The 25,718-nt window shown below is 41.9% G+C and overlaps 2 protein-coding genes across 6 annotated transcripts in view; both read right to left on the minus strand.

Moving 5' to 3' along the window:
* LOC126212861 (zinc finger protein 83-like) overlaps nucleotides 1–25,718 on the minus strand; it is a 1,762,073-nt gene that overhangs the window by 1,563,081 nt on the left and 173,274 nt on the right. The gene's annotated exons all lie outside the window — the stretch shown is intronic.
* LOC126212867 (zinc finger protein 726-like) overlaps nucleotides 1,976–25,718 on the minus strand; it is a 196,359-nt gene continuing 172,616 nt past the window's right edge. The window contains exon 4 of one of the 2 annotated variants that reach the window (XM_049940356.1): nucleotides 1,976–4,806. In XM_049940356.1, coding sequence (XP_049796313.1) covers nucleotides 3,387–4,806 — 1,420 coding nt within the window. In that variant the 3' untranslated portion in view covers nucleotides 1,976–3,386. The remainder of the gene's footprint in view (nucleotides 4,807–25,718) is intronic. The other variant, XM_049940355.1, reaches the window with a different exon arrangement.

The following is a 25,718-nucleotide window of genomic DNA, read 5'->3' on the forward strand; positions in this document are numbered from 1 at the left end:
TGTAAATAAATGTGGCATCCTTCATTTGTGCACATAGAGCAGAAAATGCCCGACGATAAACAAGTGAATGGGTACCATCCTTGGGAAACTGGCAAAGATCACAGAGGAGGCAGGTCCGGGGACGGAGCCAAGGCGGTGCTGTACCCCAAGTTGTCAATAAAGTTTTAGGAAAGCGGAAGGAAAGAGAATGGAGTAGTTGACGGAAGTGGACTCCCGGTGGTGGTAGGGAGGAAGGGCGGCGGGCATACCCTAAATCCGAGGAGGCGTCGAAAAAATGTCATGGGCCAGATTAGCAGGCATGGAAGACAAATGGCTAGCATAACGACTTAGAAGGACAGCTCGCTGATTGGAGAGCGGAGGTTCAGCAGTCTCAGCATAAAGGCTTTCCACAGGGCCGGTGTAAAAAGCTCCAGACACTAAACGTAATCCACAGAGGTGGATACAGGCGAGACGCCGAAGAATAGACAGCCGAGTAGAGGAGTAAACTATGCTTCCATAGTCCAATTTCGAGCACACTAAAGTGCGATAGAGGCGGAGAAGGACCACTCTGTCCGCTCCCCAGGAGGTACCATTCAGGACACGGAGGGTGTTGAGGGATTGCACACAGCGAGTCAAAGATAGGAAACGTGGGAGGACCAGCACAGTTTTCTGTCAAACATAAGACCCAAGAATTTAGCGACGTCTGAGAACGGAAGGTTGACAGGTCCTAGATGTAAGGAAGGTGGAAGAAACTCCGAACAACGCCAAAAATTAACACAAACGGTCTTACTTGGAGAAAAGCGGAAGCCAGTTTCGATGTTCCAAGAGTGGAGGCGATCGAGACAGCCTTGAAGACATCGTTCAAGAAGGCTGGTCCGTTGAGAGCTGTAGTAGATCAAAAAATCGTCCACAATGAGGGAGCCCGAAACATCAGGAAGGAGACAATCCATAATTGGATTTATGGTAATGGCAAACAGTACAACACTTAGCACGGAGCCCTGGGGTACCCCGTTTTCTTGGGAGAAAGTAAGGGAGAGAGTAGTGTTCACCCGCACTTTAAATGTGCGCTCTGCCATAAATTCGCAAATAAAAAGGGGCAACCGACTGCAAAAGCCACAAGAGAACTGTGTGCGAAGGATGCCTGTCCTCCAAAAGGTATCGTATGGTCTCTCCAGATCAAAAAATACTGCTACTGTTTGGCGTTTCCATAGAAAATTGTTCATGATATAAGTGCAAAGAGCAACTGCTGAACGATGATTTCGGAAACCGCATTTGGCAAGTGTTAAAAGACTGCAGGACGGGACTCCAGCCACCAAGCTAAACAGCAATTCACCATATGCTCGTGAGAGAAATGGGCAAATAGCTAGAGGGGAGATCTGGATGAGATATCGAATATATTGCTTGCCCCTACTTATACCTCCCGAGGAGATCACGAATGTAAAATTAGAGAGATTCAAGCGTGCACGGAGGCTTTCAGTCGTTCTTCCCACGAACCATACGCGACTGGAACAGAAAAGGGAGGTAATGACAGTGGCACGTAAAGTGCCCTCTGCCACACACCGTTCGGTGGCTTGTGGAGTATAAATGTAGATGTACAATTATGTTCTTGCTCTAGTAGAAAATCATTCCTGAAGCTACACCATTTCTGACACCATATGAATATAACTAAAATGATTTTAAAGAGGTTCAGAACAAACTTCAATATATGAGAACAAGAAAGAAATGATCAGCATACTCCATTCTCCCTATGAAGTAGCACAATTCTTTTGGCAACAAAAACTGTCATTAATGGCTTTCATGCCTCACACAAAATGAGACAGTATAATGGGCATAAGAACAGAATGTAACAGACTACATAGGAGGAGGACACATGAAGTAAAGTAGGTATTATCAACTAACAATTATGTAGGAACACTGAACTAATGATGTGCATTGAATATGACATGTAATTATCAGAATAGTTTATTAAAATCAAATAACAAGCTGTTGACAGAAAAGTCACCTTTAAATCACTAGATCTGTAATGACTTAATTTCCAGCAAACCTGATAATCAAGTACTATTTTTTTCTCACCTGCTATAATGGTCCTCTTGGTGGTAACAAATTTTATAAAGTAACCAGGCTTCACAGATAGCACTCTAGAAATACTCAGCACATTGCACCATGATACTTCAGTATCTGTTCGCCAGGGAAGCCCAGATGCACATTACATAATGCAGATACATAATGGCTAAGTATTACCAATCAATAAGGACAAATGGCTGACAAGCAGGAACAAACTCATTTCTCTTTCCTTTACCACATAAGAAATCGAAATGGGTTGCAATACGTAGGCAGCAGAAGATACCATTTTACAGATAGCAACTGACAGATTTAGTACCTTATCCGATATTTACAAAACATACCGCTCCTTTAGAAACAATAAAGAACTATCTTTGATGGAACTGTCAATTATTTCAACAGAAACGTATTCCACAGCTAGTTGGTTGCAAAGGGGTGTCATAGAAAAGCACCACAATTGATTAATATGAGGTGGAATCAGATTATTCAGATAATACTAACAATCAAGCCTTATTATACATGTATAAACAAAGAAACTTACACAAGCAACCTTCAGACACAAATGTTGATACAATGAACAATATTATATAACTATTAACTAATAAAAGTAAGTTTCTTCAAACTATCTGTGGCATATGAAATTTAAATAATGTATTGACATATGCATAAACATGTAATTCAATAATGTGTCCCAATGTGCACTGATTATTACAACAGGAGAAAATATATATTTATTATACTACAACCATGTGTACAATGCTGAAGTCGCTGTGTAGACTGTTCTACTGATATTTTACAAAACTACCTTAAATGAGGATAAATTATAATTACCAATATCAGCAAAACTACACTGGTTAAATACAAGGGGTACATACATTAAACATAATTCCCAATTTTCATTTAAATCTTTCAAGAGACAAATAAACACAAGTAGAACAAACACTTCACACACACACACACACACACACACACACACACACACACACACACACACACACACACGGCTGAATACAAGGGGCTACTTTTAGCCAGTTTACACACGCAACAATTATCTCTCAAAATGCAACCTTTAAAAAGTTGGTCTGCATTTCCCTACGCACACCTGACAATGATCAGAGCCCTAATACTTTAAAAATGGGCTCTCCACAACGCACTGATATAGAATCTTAATAATATCTAGAACAATTCCCTCTGTGCAATTACTGTTTTCTGTCTTCAGCACATACTGCTTAAAAAATGTAGTGCAATATTTTAGGCTGATCAATGACACATTTTTGTGAGATCTGTTTTGTATATGAACATAAGTCCCCAGCTTATCAGAACTTCTTTAAAATATCCCACAGTTATCAAATTTTTGTACTCTGGCGAATGTGTATTAACCTATGCGCATTTAAACTACCAGATTGAGTAAAGGCTTTGCCGCAAATGTCACATTTGTAAGGTCTCTCGCCAGTATGTATTAAATAATGTTTCTTCAGACTGCCAGCCTCCGTAAATGATTTGCCACAAACGACACATTTGTGTGGTCTCTCACCAGTATGTATCAAAACATGCTTCCTCAGTGAACCAGACTCCGTAAACGATTTTCCACATACATTACATACGTGGGGTTTCTCACCAGTATGTATTAATTTGTGCGCCTTGAGAGTACCACAATGAGTAAATGATTTCCCACAGATATCGCATTTGTGTCTTCTCTCACCATTGTGTATTAATGAGTGGATCTTTAGATTCCATGAGTTTGTGAACAATTTACCACAAACATTACATTTGTTTGATGCCTCACCAGTATGTTTTATGAAATGGGCCTTTAGACTACTGGACCTTGTAAACGATTTGCCACAAACGTCACATTTGTGAGGTTTCTCTCCGGTATGTATTAATACATGTCGCTTCAGAGTATCGGAGACAGTATATGATTTCCCGCAAACATTGCACTTGTGGGGTCTGTCTCCGGTATGTATTAACATATGCTTCTTCAGGCTACCACATTCCGTAAAGGATTTCCCACAGACCTCACAGTTGTATGGTCTCCCACCGATATGTATTAGGGAATGCCTCTTGAGATGACTAGGCAGAATAAATGATTTCCCACAAACGTTACATTTGTGCGGTCTCTCGCCAGTATGTAACAGTGCATGTTGCTTGAGATGAGCATAGCGAGTAAAAGCAACCCCACAAATTTTGCATTTGTGTGGTCTCTTGCCAGTATGGATGAAAGAATGTTTCTTAAGACTCCGCAACACAGCAAACGATTTTCCACAGACGTCACATACGTGTGGTCTATCATCATTGTTTGTTACTGAAGGACTTGACTGACTATATGATCCCCCAAAAACATCAGATCTGTTTAGTTCGATATTGGAGACTGTGCTGTGTTGTTCACATTCATCTTGGCTAGTCCTTTTTTCCACCACTGAATGCCTACTCAAGCCATCATGGGTATGGAATACTTCACCACATGTGGTACAGATATGTACAGGTGGCTGTACACCATCAATATGTGTAAACACATGCATTATTAGACTGTACTTTGACAAAAAGGTTTGCTTGCATGAATTACATGTGAATTCTTTTTCCTTTAAGATGTTATTTCTAGCACATAGGGCATTATCCTGCTTAGAGAAACACACTTTATTTAGGGATCCACTACCAACAACATTTGTCAATTTCTCCGCATCAATGTCCAGCTCCTCACAAGTCGCTCCCTGCAGGTGTGTTTCTTCACATCCAGTGTTATCAGACTCATTAGTGATTTGAGTCAACCTGAAGCATGAACAGAAAGGCAGTAAATATCTCATTCTCTAGATACACAGAAACATTACTTAAATAGTCTACAAATTCTTATTTCTAAAGGGGATATAGTTTCAAGAATACACAGAAGAACATTCCTGCTCATTCACTGCTTATGAGATGAAACTGTTTCACAAGCGTCAAGATAAACTAGAACTAGCTTGAACCTTGTGTGGTTCCAAATTGAGTTTACAGTGGTATTGGTAATAATATTACAACAAACATTTATGATAACACCAGCAGTACACTGAGTTAAACAGCCTGAGGAGCCTGTTTTACAGAAGAGGTGATTATATGCGAAAATTTCATTTTTTCCACTCATATACTGCATATTATCTAAGCTAACTGCAGTTACATTTTTGGCTCAAAATAGGAAAGTCGATTTATAAAAGTTTCCACCAAAATAAAGCTTGTGTTCGAAATGCCTCTGAGCACTATGGGACTTAACATCAGAGCTCATCAGTCCCCTAGAACTTAGAACTACTTAAACCTAACTAACCTAAGGACATCACACACATCCATGCCCGAGGCAGGAGTCAAACCTGCGACTGTAGCAGTCCCGTAGTTCCGGACTTAAGTGCCTAGAACCGCTTGTATTCGAGTTCGCACTAATTTTCTCCATACATTCTATAGTTAAGTTATGTTTATATGTCGTGCAGTAATTAGTATTGTTCTTTGGTCATTACTCATTGATGTACAATGGTGCTTAACTGTCATCTTACAGCCTCACATTAAATGAGAAACAGTGAATTATGGGAATTTGGTAATAATGATTTTACAGCTTAAATATTAGGTAAACATTTTAAGATGTAATCTGTTGAATACGATGTAGCAGCCACAAACACTGACCGCAGGACAGTCCAGTGGAATGGAAAGACCTTCAAAAGTCTTCCTGCATGAAATTACATGCCTGTTAGGATTATGAAGATAATGACTGGAAGTTGGAAAGCTAGATCAGCTAAAAAAAAAGATTAACGCAAGCCATAATCAAAGCACTGAGTGAACTGCAGCAGAATTTAAAAAACCAAATCCAAACTTGAGAACAGTGCATGCCTCTTCTTGAGCTACTGGGATCTAGTCACAAGGCTATTGGATTTGTGGTAAAAATACACATGACCAGCTGGTCACAGATTGAGGGTATTGCAGAGCACAGATGGGAACGAAATGTAATGAAGCTTTAGCCTTGATGCAGAGCTGGTGCTTACAGCACAAGCTGCAAGTGGTAGTAAATTAAACCACTTACATAGTGCTGAAAGGTAAACCGTCTGCAACATGGTATTTTTTTTTCCAACTAAACAATGTTCAATCAGTAGACATATTGCTAACTTGGTCTTTATGTTGATAATGATCTCGTTTTTAAAGGCTATGTACAAACTATGCCCAAACAAACCACAAAATTAATTTACAAGATTGCAAATATCACCAGAGGTCAATACAGATTAACACTTGACACAGGACAGTAACATGCTGCTGACTGCTGTAGCTGGGGCCAATGACTGGGCATATAAAATTATACAGGGAGAGCCATTGAAAACACTACAGTGGCTGCAGAAGAGAGTATTTCTACAAATCATAGTTGCATATGGATAAATACTAGTAATCCTGTAAATACACTTCCTACAATTGCAATTTTGGAGGAGCCACTTACTGCCTACAAAGAGAAAATATGAAGACAATGCAAGCAGTAACTGAGATGTACTGGACAGTATAGGTGTTGAACAGAGGTAGGCAGACAAGGAAAGTCAATGTATGTAGACACATTTGGTACTGGTTACAGGGTGTGTTCACTACTGCCAAATGTTAAGGAGTGAAGTAGAAGACTGAATGACTTACTTCCAGTAACTGGTTTTGCGAAACCTAGGCATTGGCCCTAACCCTCATATCGATGCATATTCAAGTGCAAAGAAGACAACTTTGTGTGGTCAGACTGGAATCATGGTACATCATTCTTCATCATGGTGATCCAGATGACTATTCCAAATGATACAGGTGAGGGGTCGAAGCAATGTCCACATTTAAAATGCAATGACCCAGAAAGGAACGTGAAATTTTGCAGCGTCTTTAAAGAATTCACTTGCAAAAAAAGAACACGAAGTATACATAACTGAATCAGGTGCAACCTGATAATCCAAAGAAAATAACATGCAAAAGTAGGTGGAAATTCCCCCTATTTTGTCTTATACTCTTCTGCCAGCTACTGCCACCCTGATGATTTTCACATGTCTGTGTTCTGACACTGACTGGCTTCGCTCAACTCTGTGGAGCTGGCTCTTCAACCACTCTCACTGGTTGCAACTGGGCACACGGAGCAGAGGCCACTGCCGAGTTCATGGTCTGAACCGAAGGGGGCGCCGTACTTCCCCACCACTTTTCCCGTGACGCCTCTTCTTGCTGATTTCTTCACATTCGCTTCATAATTTATTGCCTCTTGGATCCCATTTCCAGAATTTCTGCCTGCTGTAAGGCCGCAACACAGAGAGGACACTGACCACCTTTCTTATGGGTGCAACTGCAACTGTCATGGGTGCCAGCACACTGATTACATATCACCTGATTTTAACAGTATTTTGTCATGAGCTCTGCTCATTGACATTTAGTGCTGAATACAGCTGTTAGAGGTTCCACCTTAAAAGTCAAAGCATGTGAGTATATCCAGCATGAATATCATTTAGATGACATCCTCTCTGTTCTTGAAGTCTGTACTGTTATCAGACATATTTGCTGCCAGGATGAACAGTGGAGGTCTCTTCTTATTAGTTAGATTGTGCAGCCTCTGTAGCACATTGAATACATGGTCAAACAGTGCTTGATGTGGTCTTATCATCAAATGTCCATGGCAGCCCTTGTAGGAGGGCTGCTACCTCTTGTGTCTTCTTCTGGGGTTCTGCCCTGCTTGGGAATTCAGTCTGATAGCCCTCAATCTTCTTCATGGTCACTTCAAGTAATTGCACATAAATCCAGTGTGGCATTGTTATTAGCTACAGTGACCTTGAGGGTGTACTGAAGTTGCAGAATTTCCATATCATTCAATTTATCTCCTGTATACTGAATGTAGACAGGTAGGATATTAGAAAAGTACCTGTCACAGAGTAGCACTACTTCTCTTCTATCTAGCCCTACACCTTCTGAGTTTCACTTATATCTAGGGACAGCAAATAATGGTGTCTATTGGGTGCACTCGACATGAGTTGGCTCTACAGGTTCTAGTGGCTTCTGGTCACAGACAGTGAATGCTTACAGCTGTCTTCTGTGTACTGTTTTGCCCTTTAATTATTGTGTATTAGTTTAGTTTAATGCAACTCTCATTTGCGAACTGGAAAAGCAATTTGTGCCATCATGTAGTAGCATTAACAGCTTATATCACCAAATTGTCTAACATACCAGGCAGATAATCAGAATTTGTGCAAAAATTAACAATACATATCAACAGTCATAACTTTTCTCCTTTACGTAGGAGACTGAAAATCAGCTGAGAAGCTTAAGAACACAGGTTTATATTTAACCTGCAAATCTTTACCACACATTATATTTCAACATCATTTTTCCGGACTTTGTCTTCACTGTTCCAAACCTTGCTCTTACAGAAAATTATGGAAAGGATGATATTGACACAACATTCTAGTACTACTGTAACAAATATTAGGCTTCTCAAATCTGAAATTCATATCAAAATTCATCAAAAAAACTAAAGAAATAAAAAATGTACTTATTTGACCTGATTGCTGTATGTGCAATTTAAATATCTCACTCTTGACACAAAATCATATCAGATAATCATATTATCAACTACGTTGTTACAGATCTCACCATAAAAAATGTGCTTTGACAATTTGCCTTACTTTTTGAATCCAGTGTCATAAGCAGTGACACTTTCATTTATCAGCAAAAACGCTATTTACAAACAGTTTTTATTCCAAGCTCATACTGCTTTACATGGCTAAAGTTGTCTTAACAAACAATAATTCCAATTTCCTCCATTTTTTAATTTGAAACATCTTTAGCAAAAAAATTTCCTATGTGACAACTACTGAGACTATTCACAATAGTATTTGCCCAGTTTTCGAAATATTTCATACACTGACAAAAACTACGTACATTCTTATTGTATAGATTTTGCTCTAATAACAGACTCGTTAAGAAAACTAGCTTATATCATGAAGCCTGTCAGCTGTTTCTGATTTTCCACATCAGTGCAGTACACTAATAAGTGTTCTGTATTGAGAAAAATAATTGGTTCGTTGGTTTGTGGGGTTGAAGGGATCAGACTGCAAAGGTCATCGATTCAGAAAAATAAATACAACAGGCTATGCGTTATCAGCAGAGTTAATCCACTGAAATGAATGTTACATGAAAATACAAAGCTACTTATAAACTGTTGCTCTTGGGTATGTAATACTCAAGCGAATTACATAAAGTTGTTACTTAAAGACCAACTTCCAGGCTAATGATGGAAACCAGTGTCACGATGTTTGTCCTGCCATCACACCAATCTATCTCCATAGTCCCTGGCAATCAGGATCTTACAGTATTAGTTGGTTAAGATAATAAAAATTGGAACACTTCTCTCTGAAAAATTACTCATACTTTGAGGAGAACTTACCTACAATTTTAGTTTTGGCTATGTTTTCAGGGAATTTATGTAAAGTTACTCATTACCATAACCTGAAGACCCCAAAAACTGCACAAGCAGCCTACGTGCTATGACACATTGTGAGTTGAAGTTGTAATAATGTACATGAGATTAAAAGTTTCGGTAATTAACAGACAATTTTGAATTTCATGAGAAATGAGTCAAACAGCTCCTTGCCATAAAGGCGAATTAAGTTTTCCTGTCCCTAGATGAATGTCATAGTTTCTTACATTACACATTTTTAATCATGGTGTTGCCGTCTGCTTGCTATGGGACTTCTTACGAGCTGTGCACTTGTTTCAAATTGCCGGTGGTGTAAAAATAGGTAACAAAAATTTTGCTTCCTATTAGAACAGCATTTTTCTCTTTTCTGCTTCAACTCACAGAATTGAAGTAGAGTCATAAGATTAAATCTCTTTCTGGGTCTGATCCCTGAATATTGTGATGGTTTGCTGACTGATAATTCTGAGGGTTCTGCCTCAGAGCCTAAAGCCAAAGAAACATGACCATTAGGAGAGGTGGGTAGAGGCAAACTGACAATAATGTAGAGTGCTGTGAGGAGATTGTATGGATGGTGACTTCTGGCTCTGTGCCAGATGTGCACAGTGTAATTAAATTGCCTTGCTGTTCAGTACAACAGTGCAATATGCACAGGCTGCAAGGATAAGACACTGAGTCTGTGTTACTGGCTAGTATCTGAAACTGAGTGAGAGGTGCAGTAACGTGTGTACCTTTTCATAACCATTGTGGGCTAACTGCATGTCTTTATTCAACATGATGCCCCCTTTTCACGGCAAAGTTATATGTGAATTTAATTTCCTTACAGGTGTAGCACTTCCCTACTGCTGTCATATATTCCCACCTTCCTTCAATGCCCTAGTAAAACACACCCACATGCTGCTGTGAAAGATGGATTTAAGCACCACAGAGGATTGTACAAACATACCATCAGTTGGCCATCATACACACTCCCATATGAAGGACATAATAATAGTCATCTCAGTGCAGAGAAGCAACTAAAAGAGTTAGGAAAAAAAGTAAATCACCTGGTCCAGATGGAATGAAAATTCGATTATACAGGGAGTGTTCTGTGGTACTATCTTTTACTTAGCTTGTATTTATCACCATCATTTCACCCAGTGCAAAACCCCAAGTGACTACAATAAAGTGCAGATGATTCCCGTGTATAAGAAGGGAAAAGAACAGACCCACAAGATTACAGACCAACATCCTTAACATCAGTTTGCCGCATATTCATAAGTCAAATATGTAAATTTCTTTGAGGCTGAAGAGTTTCTGTCTACAGTTAAGCATGGATTACGAAAGAACAATTAATGCAAAACTCAAATGGTCCTTTTCTCGCATGATATCCCACAAGCCATGTATGAAGAACAACAACCAGATTCCTTATTCTTAGATTTCTGGAAAGCATTTAATACAGTCCCCACTGCAGACTGTTAATGAAGGTACACGTAGGCACAATAGCTTGCCAGATATGTGAATAGCTCAAAGTTTCTTAAGTAACAGAAACTAGTAACCGTCCTTGATGGTGAGTGTTCATCAGAGACAAGGGTATCGTCAGGTGTGCTCCAGGGAAGTGTGTTAGGACCACACATATTCTCTACACATGCAAATGATGTAACAGACATCGCAAGCAGAAATCTGCAGCTCTTTGCTGATGATGTTGAGATGTATGGGAAGGTGTCACCATTGAGTAACTGAATGAGGATATAAGATAACTTAGACAAAATTTCTAGTTGGTGCAAAGAATGACAACTTGCTCCAAATTTGGATAAATTTAAGTTAATGCAAACGTCCAGGATATGCAATACCAAAGGTTACAATATGGTATTAGTAGTGTACTGCTTTAGACAGTCACATTTATTAAATATTCAGGGGTAACATCCAAAAGTGATAGTAAAGGGAATGAGCATATAAGGATGGTAGTGGGGAAGGTGAATGGTCGACTGTGTGTAGAACATTGGTGTGATCAATTAATGAGTACTGCTCTAGTGTCTAGGATATCCGCCCCCCCCCCCCCCCCCAAGGTCCAAGGTCAGAATAAAGGAAGAAATTGATGCAATTCACTACAGGGTCATAGATTTGTTATCTGCAGGGTCAATCAACACGCAGGTGTTATGGATATGCTTCATGAACTCAATTGGGTTGGCCAGAGTGTCTCATTGATACAAATAGTCACACCATAGCTGCAACTGCAATGGAGAAGTATCTCTGTAGAAACCAGACAAAAATGTTGTTCCTGAGGACAGCCAGCAGCATTTCTAGCAGTTCCAGGAGGCAACATCTGGATGATTGCTTAATCTGATCTCATAACGTTACACAACATACCCTTGCTGTGCTGGTACTGCAAACAGTTGAAAGCATGGGCAAATTACAGCTATTATTTCTCTGGAGATCATACAGCTCCTCTGCATAGTTAAATGGTGATGGCACTCTCCTGGATGAAATATTCCAGAGGTAAAATAGTCCCTCATTTCAGTCTTCAGGCACGACTACTTAGCAGGATGTTATCATCAAGAAAAACAACATGAGCTTTCTAGGGGTTGGAGTATGTAAAGTTATATCCCTTAATCAGATAGGCATGTTAAAGAACCTGAAAAGGAAAATGGTTAGGTACCCATTTCACATATAGGGAATTAATGAAGCATGGTGGCAGGAATAATAGGCTTTTCTATTACACAACAAAAAACCAAATAGGAGAACTAGGTATAATAATGAATAAGAAAATGGAGTGGGTGTAAGCTTCTATGGTCAGCATAGTGAGCACATAATCGTAGCTATTACAGACATTAAGGCAATGCCCACTGTGGTAGTACAAGTGCGTATGGAAATTTTGGAACTTTGTGGTAAGTCCCCATGGGACCAAACTGCTGAGGTCATCAGTCCCTAGGCTTACACACTACTTAATCTAACTTACACACACACACACACACACACACACACACACACACACACACACACACACACACACACACACACACACAAGGGAGGACTTGAACCTCCAACGGGGGAAGCCATGCGAACTGTGTCAAGGCGCCTCAGGCTGCACGGCTACCCTGTATGACAGTGTGTATGGCAACTAGCGGTTTGTAAGATTGATAGAAAATGTGATGGAATCAGAAATATTGCACAGATATTTAAACGAGACCAAAAACTAATTGTGTTGAGTGAATGTATTTGGTAATAGGGAAAGGAAGGGAACAAAATATAGGAAGAGGTCATAGACCAGTAGGATTTTACAAACAGCATAATTCTGTCATCGATAACTCTTGGTTTAATAAGATTCATGAATGATGACTCCACACGTGGAAGAGACTTGAAGGCATGGCAAGGTTTCAGAGTGATTATGCAAGGGTGCGATAGACATTTTGACACCTGATTTTACATTGTGAAACATTTCCATGGCAAGATATGAGGTTTGACGCTATTTTATTGCTTATGAGTACAAATCAAAACTTGAGGAATGACACGTATGTGGCAACTTATGGACATGGGACATTAATAAATTGAAAAGGATCAGAGACTGTTGGGTGTTTCAGAAGGAGCATTAGGCAATGTTCATCTGGAACATGGGAAGAGAATACAGTTGAAAAGAGGGGTAGCTTTGAGATATGAAATAGTGCAGGTAGCAAAAGATCAAATATGCACAAAACAAAACATAACATAACATAGGGCATCTTGAATTCAATTTACAAAAGAAGAAAATATCAAAATGTGGCAAATGAAGCAGGCAAAAGGGAATAATGTAATCTAAAAAATGAGACTGGCAGAAGGTGTACAGACTATAGGCAGGAATGGCTAGTGGGCAAATGTAAAACTGTAGAAGCTTGTACAGTCCAGTCACATTAAAGTGACCATCTGTAAAAAGCCTGAATGACCACTTTTTGCAGTGTGGAAAAGCAGGAAGAACATCATTCAAATTCTGAAATATACCAACAGGAATGTGGAGCCAGGCCAACTCCAATACAGCAGCCAGATATCTAGGTGTTTTAGTTGAGGATCCATGGCACAAATAAACCAATTGAGGTGGTCCCACAGATTTGCTATCGGGTTTAAATCCAACTTGTTTGGTGGCCAGGAGATCATGGTAGACTCAGCCTGGTGCTCTTCAAACCACATGAGCTGTGTGACATGTGCACTATCCTGTTGGTAGGTGCCATAATGCCAAGGAATAGATAAGTGTAGGTGTGGACATGGTCCCTGAGAATGGATGCCTACTTGTATTGCTCCACTGTGCCCTTCAGGATGACAAGATCACCCAGGGAATGACACAAAAACATTCTCCAGACCTCCCTCCTCCAGGGTGGACCCTTCTCACAACTGTTGCAGTGCCATATATGCCACTGGCTATCTACCTCATGGAGCTTAAAACATGATTCATCTGAAAGGGCTGCATGTTACCACTCATGAGGAGAATATGGGAACTGCTATATCCTCATTCCCCAGAAACTTTGCTCAATGGAAGAGGGGTCAAAGTAAGGTATTTTCGAGGTACTTCATGCACCTTTTACCACGTGATATCTTCAGAAGACATGGTGGCTCAATGGTTAGCATCATGGCTTCTTAATTTTGCACCCTGTGTTTGAAACCCCATTATTACTTATTTTCGGTTTTATTTATGTACCCATGCCTGTAGAATATTACTCTATGAATGTTTTCCATTATACGCTGCTATAATGTTGTTCTTATTTATCTACTAATTTGCATGTCAAGTGAACAGATTTTAAAAAAGAACAAAATTGTTTGAAATTATTTTTGTGAAATTCCTGTAGTGTATCTTGATTCGTAAGTGCAAGTGCCAGTTTTCAGAAAAATAACCAAGAATGCATGGTTTGCTGCAAAATTATTGCCAACACGCGAAATCTTAACTAGTGTTATTGATGTTTCTTTCCTGAGTGAGATTCATACACAGAAATGTCACTTTGGTAAACCTACCTTCACGCAACACTTGTGCCATTCAGAATATCTGTGTTTTGAATGTTTCTGTGATTAGTCTCATCCATGGAAATGCACAAAATCCTCCTGAAGAAAAACAATATGAATAACACATAAGAAATTGAAAAAGATTGTAGACCCTCAACATACCACACACACGTTACATAATACATGTGTGCGACTTATTGTGATATCTAGTTGTGATTTTACAATTAATATGCCTTTATACTCCTAATTTCATAAGAAAGATGCTTTCAGTAACTTTCTACAGACATGGGTAGATAAATAAAATAAAAACAATAAAATAAATAAAAACAATAATCAGTTTTCAAATATGGAGTGCAAAATTACGAACGATAACCTTAACCACTCAGCCACTATCTATTCTGAAGATATTCCGTGTTAAAAGGTACATGAAGAACCTTAAAAACATGACTTTTTATCAGAAACAATCAACTATCTACCGATAAGCTGAGACAAGTGTTCGCTTATTTTGACTCCTCTTTTGCTGAGCAAAGTTCATTGGAAGTTAGGTGATGGCACTTGCTGTTTCTCCTTACCAGTGGAAGTCCAGTTGTGGTGGTGGTGGTGGTGGCATGGTAATTCCAGCTTTTGTCGCCAATAAACGGCACTCGGCACGGGTGCATGAACCAGGTAGCTGCTGCTCTCTTTCCACATAACAACAATGGTTTCACTGTTCCCTGCATCCTCAGAACGTGCTTAACATACCCTCTACTGCCAGTTCTGCCAACTGCCTTTGTGACATAGGCGGTGATGATGATGTTTGGTTTGTCGGTTGCTTAACTGCACAGTCATCAGCACCACTAGAAAGTCCCATTTTTACACAGTCCAATTTAGCTATTGCCATGAATGATGATGATGAAGTAATGAGTACAAAACAAATACAGAGTCCCTGGACACAGAAAATCCCCACGCGGCCAGGAATAGAACCCAGGATCCTGTGATCCAGAGGTAGCAACACTAGCCACTGGACCATGAGCTGTGGACTAACATAGGGGGGGGGGGGGTCACATTAATGTGATGATACCATGCATAACCACAAGAAGCATAGATACTCCTTATAGCAAGATTAGACACACCTTTGCATAAAAGTAGAGAAGAGATGAAACACAGGCTGGCAAGGGCAAGAAAACACATCTGAAATACTGGAATGGAATTTGTTAACATCTAACTTAAATTTAGCTCTAAGGATATCTTTACTGAAACTGTTTGTCTGCAGTGTAGCCTTGTATAAAAGTGAAATGTGGGTGATAGGCAATTCACATAGAACAGAATGGAACAGAAGCTTTTGGAATGTGATGCTACAAGAGAATGCTGATGATTGGATGTCAGGATTGAACAAAAATAAAGAGGCACTGAATGAAATTGGGAAAAATAGAAATTTATGGCACAACACATCTGGTTGAAAGAACACATTTCATGCATCATCAAGGAATTGTCAATTTGGTAATGGAAGAAAGTGTGGAGCATAAATATTGATGAAGGAGACCAAGGTTTGAATACAATAAGCAGGTTCAAATGGATGAAGGTTGTGATAGGTGAGCAGTGATGATGACATACACGATAGACTAACATGGAGAGGTGTATCAAACCAGCCTTCAAACTAAGGACCATGACAACCACAACAACAACAACAAGTCATTATTATCGAACAGATATTGTCAGAAACATTAAACATTAAGCTAATATTCATTAATATCGTAACTTTTAGTTTTATCTCTCTTCCACTGGGGGTGTTTTCAAATGGAGAATTGAGGACAACATTGTTCCCACAAGTCGAAGACGAAAAACAGTCCGCTCAGAGCTCAGAATGCCTGAGCAAATCTAGCTAAATTGAGCTGAGACTGGTATCCCTGATATTGCTCAATAACAATAATGCTTGTTTAACAAGTATTTTGGCTGAATATTCATCCTCGTAATCCACTTGCAGCTCACTTCAATGATCCTTTTCCAGAGAGATCCTATCAACCACACAAAATGGCGAGTGGAACTAGTATATTTGTTCTCTGAAAGGCGTTATGTTCTTGCACAGAGCACCTTAGGAACCTACCGATGCCAGCAAAGAGTTTCTTGTAACAAAGAAGGTGTATCACTGGCACTAGATCTCTGGTCTCTTGCCAACCATAAGAATTGGACCAGGAACTTTAACAATGCTGTAGTATTTATGGTGGTGACTTCTTGGATGTACACCTGCATGTTTAGAACTAAAAGTAGGTGCTCTAAAAATGTCAACTAATGACCAGTGTAGCTAGAAGGTGGGAAAGAGTAGACAAAGAATGTAAATGACTGAGGCAGAAACTCACCAGTATGTGAAACAGGTACAACAAGTTAAACTATTAACAGCAGCCTAAAAGTTGCAGTTGGGAGGCTTTGAGCAATCACCTGATTCATTTGCATAAATGACTGAGAAAAAGAGAAGTCTCAATTCATTCCCACGTGTATACATGCCCCTTAGTAACAGTGAGGAATTTTGATCAATCTCCAATACATCAAAATGCTGCAATTTCATAAGTGAAAAAAAGGATACAAGACCCTAAAAATCTCATTCTAAAATCCGTCTGAAAATTAGTTGGAAGAAATGTTTGGAAAACTTCCCACAACATACAGTGTAACATCTTTGAAAAAATTCCCTCAGATGTTTTTATTTTAACCTAAATATCTACCGGTTTTGGTTGTGGACCATCTTCACAGGAGTGAATAAGTACAAAATGGAATAAAAGTACAAAATGGAATAAAAGTACAAAATGGGACTAGTAATGCACACGAAAAGAAATAAAATATAAAATTCGTAATAGGTACATAAACATAATCTACTCATGAGTACTTAGACTGTAAAACAGATCATGTGACTACATCATTTCCTTTTATACAAAACGTCATAATAGATATAAGAAAAGAACAAACCTGTTCCATAAAAATCTAATAGACGTGTGCTAAATATAACAAAAGTTGATGATGTAGCGATGTACAAAAAAATAACAAACTAAAGAGGCGAGAGCTATACAGCATAACCTCTGTAATATACAGGGTGGTCCCGAATTCATGGTACAAACTTTAATGGTAGGTGCAGGACATTGTAACAAGGATATATTGTATAGGAATGTATAGTCCCAGGTGACGCGGTGAGGCGTAAACAGGGGAAATAACGGCCGAAAGGAAAACGAAAGATTTTATTGAAATCGTTGTTGACAAGTGTCATGTTTACAGTAAGTGTTCAAAATTGCGTCCACCATGAGCGATACATGCTTGACAGCGTCGGTGCAGCGATTGGCGTACACGTTCAAAGATGCCTGGTATTTCACGCACACCTGCAGCAGCTACAGATATGCGAGCAACAAGATCCTCATCTGAGTCAACTGGAGTCTCATAAACAAGGCTCTTAAGATGTCCCCATAAAAAGTAATCGAGGCAAGAGAAATCAGGAGATCGGGGTGGCCAAGGGACTGGTCCACCACGCCCAATCCATCTAGCACCAAACGTGGCATTCAGGTAATTCCGTACAGCAGTGCTGAAGTGTGCTGGCGCTCCATCGTGCTGAAACCACATGCGGTTACGAATGGCGAGCGGAACATCTTGCAGCAGTTCTGGTAACACTTCTTGCAGAAAAATAAGATAGCTTTCGCCACAGAGTCGCGTGGGTAGTAAGTATGGCCCAATCAAAAAGTCGTTCACAATACCAGCCCACACATTAATACCGAAACGTTGTTGATACGCATGTGGACGCGTTGCATGTGGATTATCTGTTGCCCACACATGGGAATTGTGCGCATTAAAGACACCCTCGCGTGAAAATGTCGCTTCATCTGTAAATAGCACATGACCTACGAAATCCGGCTGCAACGCACATTGCTGCAACAACCACTGGCAGAAGTTCACGCGAAGAGGATAATCTGCCGGATTCAATGCTTGTACTTTTTGAAAATGGAAGGGGTGTAAGCGATTGTCATTTAACACTCTGCATACAGTCTGATGACTCACATGTACGTCACGCGCAACAGTTCTTGTGCTTGACTCGGGTCTATCAGCCACTATGTTCAAGATGCGTTCTTCCAGTCTTGGAGTGCGTACAGCTCTTAATCGACCAGCGTCATGTCTGTTGACGTCGAACGTACCTGTTTCACAAAGTTGACGATGTAACCGTTGAAAAATTCTATGATCCGGCATTCGTCGATTAGGATACTCCGCGCGATACATTCGTAACGCAGCTCTGGCGTTACCATTTGCACGGCCGTACATGTAATGCATGTCTGCTTTTTCTGCATACGTAAAGTCACCCATCGTCTACGGCAGCACAATTGTGAATGGCGCTTGTCCCTACTGCGATACATCATGTTCATCTACTGCCCTCTACCGGCAGTGACACCAACCGATCACTCCATTTCTCTTTCCCCTGTTTACGCCTCACCGCGTCACCTGCGACTATACATTCCTATACAATAAATCCTTGTTACAATGTCCTGTACCTACCATTAAAGTTTGTACCATGAATTCGGGACCACCCTGTATAAGCTAAGGACCATATCAAAACACCTTCTACATATACTGTTCAGCCTACTTAATAGTTAGTATGTCCTCATTCGGCATGGGTAACAGTAGCGAACCATCATGGCATGGAAGTAATGAGGCCTTGGTAGGTGGCTGGAGAGAACTGGAACCACACCTGCACACACAATTACCCGTACAATCAGGAAGACAGGACGCTGAGCTCTGACGCCATGTCCTATCACGTCCCAGATATTTTTGATCAGATTCAGACCTGGCAAGATGGATGGTCAACACATCAGTTGGAACATGAATCTGTGTTCTTCGAACCACTCCATCATACTCGGAGAATTGTGAAATGGTGCACTATCTTGTTGAAAAATGCCACTGCCATCAGGAAACGATCGGCATAAAGGGGTATACGTGGTCTGGAATGAGTGTATGATACTCCTAGGCTGTCACGGTGCCTTACACAAGCTCCACTGGACCCATGTGTGCCCACATCAATGTTCCCCAGACCACAATGGAGTCGCAGCCAGCTTGCCTCCGTCCCGCGGTATAAGTGTCAAGGACTGTTTCCCTAGATGATGACAGATCTGTGACCTCCCATAGGCATGATGATGAAGATATCAGGATTCGTCAGACCATGTAATGCTCTGCCAATGCACCAACATCCAGTGCCCATGGTCACATGCCCATTTCAGTCATAGTTGCTGATGTGATGTTACATTGGCACATGCACGAATTGTTGGCTGCAGATGCTCATTGTTAGGAGTGTTCGGTGCGCTGTTTGTTCAGACTCACTCATACTCTGCCCAGCATTAAAGTCTGATGTTAGTTCTGCTACAGTTCACTGCTGTTCTGTTTTACCAGTCTGACATCTGTAATGAGAGGTGCCTGCTCAACCCCATGACGACTGGATGTGGTTCCACCTTGGTTTTGGCATGTGCTTAAGACATCCACCACAGCATTCCTTGAACACTCAAAATGTCATGCTGTTTCCATAATGCTAATGCCAAACCTCCAGGTCATCACAAACAGCCTTCAGTCAAACTCTTATAGATCGTGCACCTTCCCCATTCTACAAAACAGCACACTCATTGATAAAATATGCAAAGTACATCTACATGCACAGTGCATGAATTATCAGTGGGTATGCTGTCTATGTGTAGAATGGAGAAAGAGATCATAATTGTCTACACTGTAGTATTGCGCACTGTAACATTAATAGCCCACTATGTGCACAAGGTGTATACACAGACAAGGAGAAAAATTCTCGGATTTTTCCCAGATTTCCCGGTTCAGAATACGTTTTCTCCCAGGTGAAAAAAACACTTTTTCCGTGTTACATGGCAGTTTATTCTCCCTTGGAACTATAAAACTTACCAATCCTTTGAATAGTTATGGTTTTATATACGAGCGTAGAATTTCTCATCACTTTAGAAAACGAAACTCAGGGAAAGAAAAACACGTTTTGGAAAGATATTTGATTTGCACCAACATGTATGCTGCATATTTTCATGTTACGAAAGTATGAATCCAAATTCCACCAAACACCGCATGTTACCTTCCGAATCATTGAAATCGCGATTGCGATGCGCTTTTGTAAGCCAGTCACAGCTCATTTCACGCGATCTCGCCAGCTGATGAAAGCGGATAATCAAAGTATACGAGACGTGATATGGTCAGCCAATGCTAACATAACTGTTCAGTAGCGCGAACTCAAGTTAATGGTTTAAACTAAGATACATAGTGTTGCTACATGGTAAACAAAGATTTCACATTTAATATTGCTCTCTAAGGTTAATAAGCTGCAAGAGAAGCTAAGCTTTCGCATATAATGTTAATATGTTTTGCGCGTGTTACACTTTAAGATACATCACACATGTGCCCGTAAAATTTTTAATAATGGCGCAAGTGTCTGATCTTCTGGGTTTGAAATTCTTCTAAATGTCTCGTCATCAAAGAGTTGATTTTTAAATGAGAGTCAAATGCTCTGTGATTTAAGAAATTCATTTTACTTTCTCGCACATAGTTCAACTTCCGCAAAAGGAAATTTGATTTGAAAGCAATGCTTTTCAAACCACGATTCGCAATATTTTCCTGTGAAGCAGTTTCGTTTCAGCAGTTCCCACAGAGCACCAGATGACATGCGCCACAATGCTTACACAGATACAATGACGTAGGAAGCCTGTATTAAAAGAAACAAGACATCAGAGGATACTTCAAGAGCATTCGAATTTCGTGAACCATACAAAATGTGCACATTTAAAATGTATACTTAAAGGGCACATTCGTATGTTCAGATTCCCAATGAAGTAGGCCTCAACCTGATATTAAGGTTTCCAGTGTGGTTTTCGGGATGTAAATTTTTTTTGGAGTACCAGTACTGTAATAACTCATGTTTGGTTCATTATTATGGCGTAATGCCATACGCGATAGAAGATTACAGAGTGCACTCTAGCCAATAGTATAGAATTAAACACTTTGTTTCAAATACATTGACTGCCTCAGTGGAAAAGATAAATAAAAACCGGATTTTTTTAGCAAACTGACAAAAATAACTTCACTGTTCTGTAAGGCGATTTATGTTTGCCTGTCAGAAACGTGGAAATAAAATCTGAAACTAATAACATATTTTAGCCTTCCATAATTATGTGAATCTGTTTAATTTCCTTGACAGCTTCCTGCCACAAAAATCTTGTTTTGTTTTTATTTGACATGAGAGCAGTAAATGACGAGGAAACAGCAAAATCACTAAATGTAAACACGGATCATGTGGAGACTACCCACATCCTCATTATAACTCAGACTGCTCTGTGCATCAGCCCCCGATCTACATTTCCGAACCGGGGCAATAGTAGATAGTGGCGCCCTCCCCCCAACCCCTCCCTTGAGTGATTAGGAAGACATCAAAAAGTTAAAAACTCAAATTTTCAAAAATATGCTCATTTTGTGACGCACATCTTTCTGAAGAGTCTGGTACATAAACATATGTGTTCGAGGAATTGTAAGACATGTTATTTGGTCTTAAGTGTGCCAAAATGCAGTGCCATGCCTCTTCACACAGCACTCTTCAATCACACATCACTGTATTTCGCTCTGTGGAATTGAAACGTGTACATTTTGTAATGGATGCTATCAAACTATATTCAGGACAGTGAAAATTAAAATGTCCTGAGGTGCCTCTCCTGTTCTCAGTCAGCCTGTTTGACATCCTGTCCCACCCCCCCTTTTTCTGAAAAAAAAAACACCTGGCAATTAATACCAGATGGGATTATTTATAACCGGGAGACCAAGAACCCTTCAGAAAATTTGCACTCTTTATTGCCTATTAGCTAATAACTTGCTGTTTTGTGTAACATAAAATTAAATATAGGATATATAAAAGCAGTAAAGATTGGTTGGTTGGTTTGTGGGATTAAAGGGACCAGACTGCTATGGTCATCGGTCCCTTTTTCCAAATACTAAAAACACCCACAGAGAATAAAAAAAACGTTCAACAGAATAGGAGACAGACGACACAGAACAAAAGAAACGTAGACAAGGACCAGACAAAACGAAATAAAATCACACAGAGTGTGACAGTGGTTGGCCGACCATAGGAACAAAAAAAGGAAAAGCCAACCACCGAAAACACATTAAAAACTGAGTTTAAAACCGTAGGCCAAAGGCCAGAATCAACACCAGACAATAAAAACAAACACTCATATTAAATGATAAAAAACCCCTGCCCGAATAAAACGCAAAACTAAGTCCACCATGGCAGAGTCATCTAGTAAAAGGGCAGAGAGCGCGTCAGGCAGCGCAAACGTCTGCCTGAGCACAGATAAAAGTGGACAGTCCAACAAAATGTGGACCACTGTCAATGCCGAGCCACAGCGACAGAGAGGAGGGACCTCACGGCGCAATACGTAGCCGTGGGTCATCCGCGTGTGCCCAATACGCAGTTGGCAGAGGACGACAGCCTCCTTCCGAGAGACTCGCAAGGAGGAGTGCCACACAGTCGTCGTCTCCTTGATGGCACGGAGTTTGTTAGGGGTGGTCAGACCGCGCCATTCAGCGTCCCAAAGCGAGATAACTTTGCGGCGGAAGACTGCCCTCAAATCAGTCTCCGGGAGGCCAATGTCCAGGGTGGGTTCACTGGTGGCCTGTTTGGCCAGGCGGTCAACATGTTCATTGCCCGGGATACCAACATGACCGGGGGTCCACACGAAGACCACAGAGCGGCCGCAATGGGCAACAGAATGCAGGGACTCATGGATAGCCATCACCAGACGAGAACTCGTAAACCGCTTAGGGAATCGCTACAGATGACGAAGGACTCACCTGAGCAGGAGCGGATATACTCTAGGGCACGAAGGATGGCGACCAGATCAGCAGTGTAAATGCTGCATCCATCCGGCAAGCAACGTTGTTCGGAATGGTCCCCTAGAGTTAGCATATACCCGACACGACCAGCAACCATCGAACCGTCAGTGTAAACAACGCCAGAGCACTGATACGCGGCCAGGATGAAATAAAAGCGGCGGCGGAAGGCCTCTGGAGGGACTGAGTCCGTCGGGCTCTGTGCCAATTCGAGCCGAAGGCAAGGGCGAGGAACACACCATGGGGGTGTGCGGAGAGGTGCCCAGTAAGGAGGTGGAACAGGGAAAAACCCAAGCCCAGAGAGGAGCTCTTTGACGTGGACGGCAATCGGACAACCCGACCGGGGCCGACGTTCTGGCAGATGGACGACTGACTGCGGGAACAGGACACGGTAATTTGGATGCCCGGGCAAGTTAAAAACATGGGCAGCATAAGCAGCCAGTAACTGTTGGCGTCGTAACCGCAGTGGAGGGACACCTGCCTCCACTAGTATGCTGTCCACAGGGCTGGTGCGGAAAGCACCAGTGGCAAGGCGGATCCCGCTGTGGGGAATTGGGTCCAGCACCCGCAACGCAGATGGGGATGCTGAGCTATAAGCCAGGCTCCCATAATCTAGACGGGACTGGATTAACGCCTGGTAGAGCCGCAACAGGGTAGATCGGTCGGCGCCCCAGCGGGTGTGGCTCAAGCATCTCAGAGCGTTTAGATGCCGCCAACACACCTGTTTAAGCTGCCGGATATGAGGCAGCCAAGTCAACCGGGCATCGAAAACCACCACCACAAACCTGTGTGATTCCACCACTGAAAGAAGTTCGCCGGCAAGATAAAGCCGCGGCTCCGGGTGGACAGTACGTCGCCGGCAGAAATGCATAACGCAGGTCTTGGCTGCCGAAAACTGGAACCCATGAGCTACAGCCCAAGACTGCGCCTTGCGGATAGTGCCCTTTAGCTGACATTCAACAGCTGCAATGCCAGTAGAGCTGTAGTAAAGGCAGAAGTCGTCAGCATACAGGGAAGCGGAGACAGAATTTTCACGGCCGCAGCAAGCCCGTTAATGGCTATTAAAAACAGGCAGACACTTAAAACAGAACCCTGCGGCACGCCGTTCCCCAGGACGTGGGAGGAACTATATGAGGCTGCGACTTGCAAGCGGAAGGTACGATACGACAGGAAATTGCGGATAAAAATCGGCAGAGGGCCCCGAAGACACCATCCATGAAGCGTAGAAAGGATGTGATGACGCCATGTCGTATCGTACGCCTTCCGCATGTCGAAAAAGACAGCGACCAGGCGCTGACGGCGGGCAAAGGCAGTACGGATGGCCGACTCCAGGCTCACCAGATTGTCGGCGGCAGAGCGGCCTTTACGGAACCCACCCTGAGGCGGAGCCAGAAGGCCCCGAGACTCCAGTACCCAATTCAAGTGCCGGCTCACCAACCGTTCGAGAAGCTTGCAAAGAACGTTGGTGAGGCTAATGGGGCGGTAGCTGTCCACCTCCAAAGGGCTCTTGTCTGGTTTCAAAACGGGGATGACAATACTCTCCCGCCATTGCGACGGAAACTCACCCTCGACCCAGAGACGGTTGTAAAGGTCGAGGAGGCGACGCATGCAGTCCACTGAAAGGTGTTTCAGCATCTGACAGCGGATGCGATCGGGCCCGGGAGCGGTATCAGGGCAAGCGGCAAGGGCACTGTGAAATTCCCACTCACTGAATGGAGCATTGTCGGATTCAGAAGTGTTCGTGCGAAAAGAAAGGCTCCGACGTTCCATCCGCTCTTTAATGGAGCGGGAGGCCTGAGGGTAATTCGCAGAAGCGGAACTCATAGCAAAATGCTCTGCTAAGTGGTTTGCAATGACGTCGGAGTCAGTACAAACTGCTCCATTCAGTGAGAGCGCAGGGACGCTGGCAGGGGTCCGATAGCCGTAGACGCGTCGCATCTTGGCCCAGACCTGCGATGTGTGACATGGAGGCCAATGATGGACACATATCGCTGCCAGCACTCCTTATTGCCTTGGCGGATAAGGAGGCGGTCCCGCGCACGCAGCCGTTTGAAGGCGATAAGGTGGTCTATGGAGGGATGTCGCTTGTGACGCTGGAGCGCCTGCCGGCGATCTTTAATCGCTTCAGCGATTTCAGGCGACCACGAAGGCACAGCCCTCTGCCGAGGGGACCCAGAAGAACGGGGAATGGCAGATTCGGCGGCAGTAACGATGCCGGTGGTGACCGATTGAACCACCGCATCAATGTCATCACTTGAGAGAGGCTCAATAGCGGCAGTGGAGGAAAACAAGTCCCAGTCAGCCTTATTCATAGCCCATCGGCTGGGGCGCCCAGAGGAGTGACGTTGTGGCAGTGACAGAAGGATCAGAAAGTGGTCACTGCCACACAGGTCGTCATGCACACTTCATTGGACAGACGGTAAGAGGC

Source organism: Schistocerca nitens, chromosome 11, assembly GCF_023898315.1.
Source record: "Schistocerca nitens isolate TAMUIC-IGC-003100 chromosome 11, iqSchNite1.1, whole genome shotgun sequence".
Classification (NCBI taxonomy): domain Eukaryota; kingdom Metazoa; phylum Arthropoda; class Insecta; order Orthoptera; family Acrididae; genus Schistocerca; species Schistocerca nitens.